General features: G+C 40.3%; 1 protein-coding gene across 1 annotated transcript in view; it reads right to left on the bottom strand.

The window, feature by feature from the left end:
- NAAA (N-acylethanolamine acid amidase) overlaps positions 1 to 7,558 on the bottom strand; it is a gene marked incomplete at its 5' end in the record, with an annotated part of 7,670 nt that extends 112 nt beyond the window's left edge. The window contains 7 exons of the mRNA XM_010013567.1: positions 918 to 946; positions 1,490 to 1,556; positions 2,141 to 2,203; positions 3,069 to 3,241; positions 4,615 to 4,691; positions 6,845 to 6,935; positions 7,432 to 7,558. Coding sequence (XP_010011869.1) covers positions 918 to 946; positions 1,490 to 1,556; positions 2,141 to 2,203; positions 3,069 to 3,241; positions 4,615 to 4,691; positions 6,845 to 6,935; positions 7,432 to 7,558 — 627 coding nt within the window. The remainder of the gene's footprint in view (positions 1 to 917; positions 947 to 1,489; positions 1,557 to 2,140; positions 2,204 to 3,068; positions 3,242 to 4,614; positions 4,692 to 6,844; positions 6,936 to 7,431) is intronic.
- Between the last annotated feature and the right edge of the window lie 290 nt (positions 7,559 to 7,848).

The following is a 7,848-nucleotide window of genomic DNA, read 5'->3' as shown; positions in this document are numbered from 1 at the left end:
TGTGAGTTGGCTGGAAAGAGGAAAAGAGTGAGTGAGTGACATTCCGAAGGCAAGCAGATTCATTTCTAAAACTAGCAAAGCAGCAGAACAACTTTTAGCGGAAACAAATGTTCTGCTTAGGTACAGAAGGGTTAGAAAAAGTGGGAAGGAGACTGATAAAAATGAAGGCTGCTGGCACAAATTCTTAGTATTTCCCCCCCCCACTTTAGAACTGTATTTCTACATCCATTTTATCATTGTATTAAAAAAAATGGTACTTCTAATCTTAGCAGTGACACAGATATAACCTTCTCCTTTCCAGGGTGTCCTGGTATTAACCTAGAAGAAGCCATTACCAAGCTCTCATGCCAGTGACTGATCTCGAAAACATACTGAGCTCCATATAAAAGCAAAACAAAATAGGAAACCCACAAAGGTGCAATCTGTGGAACAATGCAGAACAATGTACACTGAAATCTCTCTTCAAAATCCAGTATATGGTACCTAAAAGCTATGTCCCCATTTATTACTTTTTTTCCTTTTTCTACATCGAGCAAAGCTAAATCAGAAACTCCAGAGAAAGCCCTTTTCAGTGTTAACACAAATCCAAAGATTCCAAAAGTGAAAGGCACAAATGACTCAGCAGAGTTCAGCTCCTCCTCTAAGCAGTCATTTGTTTCACTGCTGCAAAGGAACTTCCCTTCACCAGACTGAGCCTAATGAAGCGTGGTTTCTTGGCTGGGGTGGCAGACCAAGGAAGAAGAGTGCTGTGGAAGTGAAAACAGAGCACTACACCCACAAGCAAAAATGTAAGCTGGGAAACCACAAGATAATCAGACAGACAAATAGCAATACTCTAAGCAAGTTTGTGATTGACTTGTAAGTGGCCAGAGGTATGGCAGGAGGCACTGGTTAACATCTCTGAGTCCAATACTTACTCGTTTAAGACTGGCTTCACTGACAACACCTGTACAGAAAGTTTGAAGAGTTGTCATTTTGGTAAATGAAGAGGGAATTAAAAGGCTATTTAGAGACAGCAATAGGGTGAAGTTATAAAATGGAATAATGCAAAATCAGGGATTTCTCTTGCTTGTTGTTGGGGGGTTTTACCATCAGACCAAAAATATTTTTAAAAAACCCTCTGAAATATGCAACATTTAAGTTCTCCAAACTAACTCGTTAAAAGTGCCTAACACTTTATCTGCCTACAGTAATATTTATAACTGTGCTTGAAATAAGGAACTGCACCAAGATGATGCTGATGGAATTCACCTCTTTTCACTTAGACTGGCAGGCTATTACAAAATGCCCAGGCAAGGGAGCTCCGAAACATTTTAACAAACAAACAAACTTATCAGTCTCCAGCTCTCCAGAGATGGTTGTACAGCACACCTTTGTCAACCTGCCTTCCCTTTACAGCCTTTAAAACCCTGACAAAAATGCAACTGCACTGCTGCTTCGAGAAGGAACTTTTAAGTCAAAGTTACAATGCAGAACTTAAAAGAAATACCTTAAAGAGGGTATCAAAATTGATGTTGTGCTGCCCGGTAGCATTGAGAGCTTTGGTAGCTGGAGTTCTGGAGGAAAACAATGCATTATTACTCAACACATTTTACTGTTCCAAAGGCTACAAAGCACCAAAAATTCCTCACTAAATGCCTTTACACTGAAAAGCTTCCTTTGGCCTAAAATAATTCAGAATTCTGTGTGACTGAATCCAGACTCACATCACTGTTGCTACTCTATTACTATACCATTAAGTACAGACCAACGAGGAATGTGCCAACAGCTTTTTGCATGCTACACAGCCTTAAGACTGTGTAATGTCTGTGAGCACCTTCATAGCATCACCAAATACTTCTTCACTGTGAATCTAAACCCTTTAACTTTTACTAAACTTTGCTTTATAAAGCAATTTTTGGTTTATGCCTTATCCTTCAATTTCTCATCTTTTATGCCAGTCAATGCCACATAAACTTTCCTCCAGCATCTGTGAATATCACTCCTTACTTTAGCTGTTCCCTTTTGAGTGGCTTTACAGAAATAGAGTAAGCTGCCTGCTCAAGGAGCTAACACCTCCTCAGAAAGGAAAACACCCAAATCTCTAAGCTTTTCCAAAATAACAGTGTTATCTCACCACAGAGCTCCAAACTAAATTTACCTTCGATCGTCAAAAGGAGGAGGGGTAGTCCAATGGTCATAGTTTGTCTCCACACGAAACCACCTATAACACAACACACAAATATAAAAGCAAACAAAAGGCAAATCAGTAGGTAGTTAATCAAGGCCAAGACTCGGTGTCTGTATTGCCAAAAGGAAAAAAACCTCCCTAAAAAGCCTCCTTCCTGCATCTCATGTCAGCCCAAGGTGCCTATGTTAATATACCAAGTGGCCTTTACCATAAAACACTGAACACAAATGAAAAAGGAGCAGCCTCTGAGCTCCTGGTGGCCTCAGTAACGAAAGCACTACTGACTGCTATAAGAGCAGTATGGGACCTTTAAAGAGATGACTGGAGAAGACACTGTGGGTATGCTGCAGCTTGCAGCATTCCGCTGGGAGCACACAAGGCCAACAGGCCACCTGGCCATGGGTAAGCCAGTACTTACTGGCTGACTGTATGCATTAAGTGCCCTTTTCACCACAGGACAACTACTTAGGATCTCTTTCACAACTTATGCTGCTGATTTCAACAAAATTTATAGAAAGTTATTTTGGAGCCTTCAACCCTTCTACCGCATTACGTCAAAGCTAACTGGGAATTGCTGAATTTACTGGTGTGATACCTGGCAGACAGACAGGAAAGGCCCTTGAGTCTTGCCTCCTTTAGAATATGGCTAAAAAAACTAACACATACAGATGTTTTTTCCACCCTTGACCCTGCAGACTGCCCCAACCTGACAAGGTGGTGTGACTCCTTCTCAAAGAGCTGGGGTGCCTTGCAGAGGCTTTCAAGCCTTCCTGTCCAGCTGTAAGCATTAGTAAGCAATGCCCTGAACCTCTTGAGAAAGTTGTGTCACTAACCTTACCAATCACTCAGGAGGGAATATGAAAAAAAAACACAAAACAAAATGGTTTTTATTACTTACGCTCCACCTAAAGGATCGAGAGGCCAGAGATCTGCTGGCCCCCTTCTGTTCCTCGTTATGACCATGCCTTCTTTGGGTGAAACACCTCCTACAATATAGTAAACTTCAGCAATGATGGGAATGCCAGCTAGTCTGAGAACAGCTGACTGAAAGTCCTCTGCTCTGCTCAGGGTCTATTACAAAAAGGAGATCACAGTGAACCAGAGATCACAGAGCACGGTCAAGCACAAAAATGAGCACTGGGACATCTTAAAAAGGAAAAATGGTCCAGCTTTTTTGAATTTGACTGTAAAGTGCTACTTGAAAATATTTCTCTGAAAACAGTTTTCCAGCCTGACTCGCAGATGAACATGAAATGCATGTGACTTGTGAACTAACTTGTTAATCCCAGCTTTGCAAATATTCAAACAGTAAACATACAGACACATATATACACACATGTATGTACACATATGTATATGGTGAAAAGCAAAAAACCCATTAAATTCAAATGGAATTATTCAAAATGAAATTCAAATGACATGCCATTCAAATGACAGAGGCACGTCCATACTCTGCAAATTCCATCCTCAGCAGAGTCTTTCAGTGCGATCGATGGGACAGACGAATGAGGGTGAAAGAGGGGAAAATCCCACTCCGTATCTCTGTTTTGCCGGTGGTTTAAGAGGATTTAGATAACAATGGTGAACAAGGCAGAGACATTGCTCACAGCAAGCCCTGACACAGCCAGGTGACCAACTTAGTATGAATGGACCATAGCCAATGAAACTACTGTTTTCAGGCACAGGGCCACAACCTGTGGAAGTACATCTTTAAAAATGAATGCTGTGCAGGAACTAAAAACAAATACGTAGATCATACATCAAACAAAATTGTTCAGACAGTTGAGGAAAGCTCTGGAAAACAATTATCTCTGACAGCAATGCTGCACTGAGTAGTTTTGAATCACAGCCTAAAGTCACATCTCAAACTCAAAAAATATGAACTACAAACTCTTCAGTAGACATTATTTACCTACAAACCGTATCATTCATGTTTACTGTAAGTCAAGAATCTGAGAAGCAGCAGACCCATTTTATCTTAGTAGGACCCTAATGCAGTACTGATAAAATAGGCTATACAAAATACCAGTGTAACTCCTTCTGCTCACCAGTGAGCTCTACATTTTTAATATGGTAACATATCAGCCATAGTGTAAAATAACCCCTGGGTCAGATACTAACCATCTCAGAGTGCAGCTGCCTCAGTTTGTTAAATAACAAAATCACAGCTAGCTGAAATAGACCCTAGGAATTAAGTCTTTACACAGCTTCTCAAAGACTTTTGGCACTGATTACAGACTGCCTCCCCAAAGGACTGGAATTGCCTCCCCCATACACATCACTGATGATTTGGGGACAATACGTATCTCCTCTACAAAATGCATCTACTTATCAAGTTAATGAATTTTCTGTGAAACTAGGAGTTGTAACATCAGATTTACAAGGAGTTTGTAAGTACAGATGACATCGCTCTGAAATACAAGAAAATAACTTGGGGCACTTACATCTCGGACAAGCCAGCTGACAGGGTAATTCCGATTCAGAAAAGCAGCGATTGCATTTTCCCACCATCTACCACCCACTAGAAAAACAAGGAAAAGAAATTACTATATGCATGTTACGTATGCTCTGTGAAATCTATCCTCCTGCCTTCTCCTATCTCTAGCTCTGCAATCTCTCCCTTACTGCCTTACAAAAGAGAAGTGCAATAAATTCTTTAATTCTCTAACTACACCACTATCATAAACCCATCAAATTTAGGCAGTTTATACTGACTGACAAAGCACACACCATCTGAAAGCAGTCAGAGCCTCTGTACCATCTCAAGCTTATCAACACTGTTTATAACACTGAATGCTAACAGTACTCCTTTTCTACTGTATTCCTTTACTGATATTTATACATAAAATGTCCTGCATAACCAGGCTAACATACCCTGGAAAGCCCCTGGTTTACAACATCTGTGTTTCAAATGCTCAGCTTTCTGTATTAGATTTGGATGCTAAACTACCACAGAAAGCTAAATCAGTGAAACAGGGCAGCTACCTATCAGCATAAAATGTCAACACTTCAGAAGGGCTAACAAAAAGCATTACATCCAGGTGAAACTAGAGCTCAAATATAAATAGACAACATAATCCCAACTGAAGTTCAACCACGGCAGCTGGATTACCACCCCTGCTTTCCAGAAAGACCTGTAACAACAGGCATCACTGCTATCTTAGCTTGTCTAGCAAAAGGTACGCTATTCCTGTGACCAGTTGCCTTAAGAGGGTGCTGTGAAATGATAAGGAGTCTGAGGTGCAGTGGACAATAAAGAAGACAGCGTTCAGCACTGTACAGAGGACACACAACACCACTCAGAACTTACCAGTGCTAGCAATTTCAATCAAAAAGTATCACGTTCCTTCCCGTTTTGATAACTTGCCAGCTGCTCAGTTTTTAAACTACTTTTGTTCATAGCTGAATGATAAGCAACAAAGAGTCAAAAGTGACTGGAACCGGCACTAGCACTTTGTAACAGCTATTTCCAAAAATCTTGTAGATCTTTTCATGTAATAGTCTCCATCTGTCAGCTCAAATATTAGCATGAATCACCTCATTAGTCATCTCACTGAAATATTACAGCAGGAAGAATTACAAAGAAATCATGAAACAGCTAAAAAAGAGGTAGTGATAGTGTTTGTGTTCTTGAGAAAATAAGAACTAAAAACTGCACAAGAAGTTTATAATTAGTCATATGCCAAAACCACAAAAAACCCAGCAGAAACAGTATGTTTGTCACTTGATAAACCCTCAGCCTAATTTAAAGTCATCCCCCTTGACAGCTGTAGTTCACATACTCATTTCCCTAAATTTTTAGTTCAGGAACAAGATTGTCTAATTAAAAGAGAATATTGAAAAGAAAAAATGCTTATCACAATCACAAGTGAAAAATAAACACTTATTTTAGATGTTGGTCCTAACTCAGACTACACTGTTTCCAGTTCTAACAAACAGCTAAGGAAGAACAACAAAAAGTGGCTGCTGCAACAGGATGGAAAAGGGAAACCCAAGGTCTGAGTTGGACATAACTATTAATATCTGTGAAACTGAAATGCTGATGCAAAAGGCAATGACCCCTCCTCTGCCTTCCTGACTGTTACAAGCCCTTCTACTGACAGGTCTTATTCCCAGTACAGACATCTCTCAACTTTCCTCCACTTCTGGATCTGTCCTCAGCTGCCCTCCCAGCACCTCCTCTCATTCTCTCAAGCCGTGCTGCCTTTACCCTAGATCTCAGTGTTGCCCTTCTCTTCCCATCCTCTTTCAAGCTGCCTTATGGGAACAGAGAAATGTGGAATAAAGAGCAAAGGACAGAGAACTAGGAAAGCATCTATTTGCTCTGCACAACTGGATCTTTTTCTCCCAGTCTCTACTCTGCCATCTCCAGTTGCTTCTCTTGAAGAGACCACATTAGTTTGTCTTTTATGACTTCCCCCAAGGTCCTTTGTCTCCTTTGACACTTTTAAAGCACAGATAATGCTGTGACGGCAAACAAATCCCTCTCTCCTGTGCAACAGCCGAAACCTGGCAGCATGTGTGCTTTCACTCCCTGAGGGCAAGATAAGACATTCAATTTCAGCTCCTTAATCGTATTTTTCTCTCTAGGAGAACATGAGAGAAGGGCCAAAGGAGGCAATGAGCAATAAAATAGTGTATGTTACATTAAGTGTGGAAGACAGATTTGTTCACCTCGTTCATCACCGGAGATTGTGAACTTGTGTGGACTTTGTCCAGTCCATAAGCCGACGTAACCAAGAAATGTGGTGCCTTGATATGCTATCTGAAACCAGGAAACACACGGAATGTCAGCATGCTGGAACAGAACACTACTTCAAATACAGGAAACATACTCAAGCAGCAAACTCTACTTTTTTCTAAGAAACACACTTTGGTCACAAAAATTAACAAGGCCTTAGGAAAAAAAAGCCTTAGAATCGGTCCCTGCCCAAACTGATCTCTTTATTCTCTAGTATTTCTTTTTTACTATCTCAACATTTCCTTCTTTCAACATCTCCTTCCGAATAATCATCTTGAGATACAAAATCGTGTTCTTCTATCTGTTCCAGTTTATCACCACAAACTGAATGTCCAGAAAGCAAAGGAACCCAGCAGTCATCCCACAGTCCTGGAGAGAGTGACTGCAGTGCTCTAGTAATCCAGTAAACTTTGGATAGGAACCACATTCCTACATTAAATCCCAGCTGCCTATGCAGCCATATGACCGTACCATGTTCCTTCATGGAATATCACCCAGCCATGTCAACCACAGATCATACCTGCCCGCTTTTTATAAACTGCACATCAATTGTTATCTTGCTTAATATATCAACAAAATCATAATCCAGGTTCCGACCGTGGTAAATGTTTCCTTTGTCATCCTGAGCGACAATACTAGTACAGAACCTTCCCGAACAGAAAGGAGAAAGAATGATTTCAGAAAATGCTATGACAACGCTTGCAATATGATAGTTGAACTAGCTCATTTCAGGAGTAACTGAGTTTATTTTCCGCAAAGTATTTTTCTAATGTAAGCAAAGTGTTTTACTAATGTAAGCAGACAACTAGGAGTTTGCATTAACACCTATGTTTCCCAACCTGAGAGAATACTCTCATCCTGTACTTTTAGCTAAGGTTTCTGACAGGCTTTAATTTAAAATTGATTAAATTAAAAAAATAAATAAGTAAATAAATAA

The sequence above is a fragment of the Nestor notabilis genome, unplaced genomic scaffold (genome assembly GCF_000696875.1).
Source record: "Nestor notabilis isolate BGI_N333 unplaced genomic scaffold, ASM69687v1 scaffold30794, whole genome shotgun sequence".
NCBI lineage: Eukaryota > Metazoa > Chordata > Aves > Psittaciformes > Psittacidae > Nestor > Nestor notabilis.
Note: the sequence above shows the minus strand (reverse complement) of the source record. Positions and strands in the feature narration are given on the sequence as shown.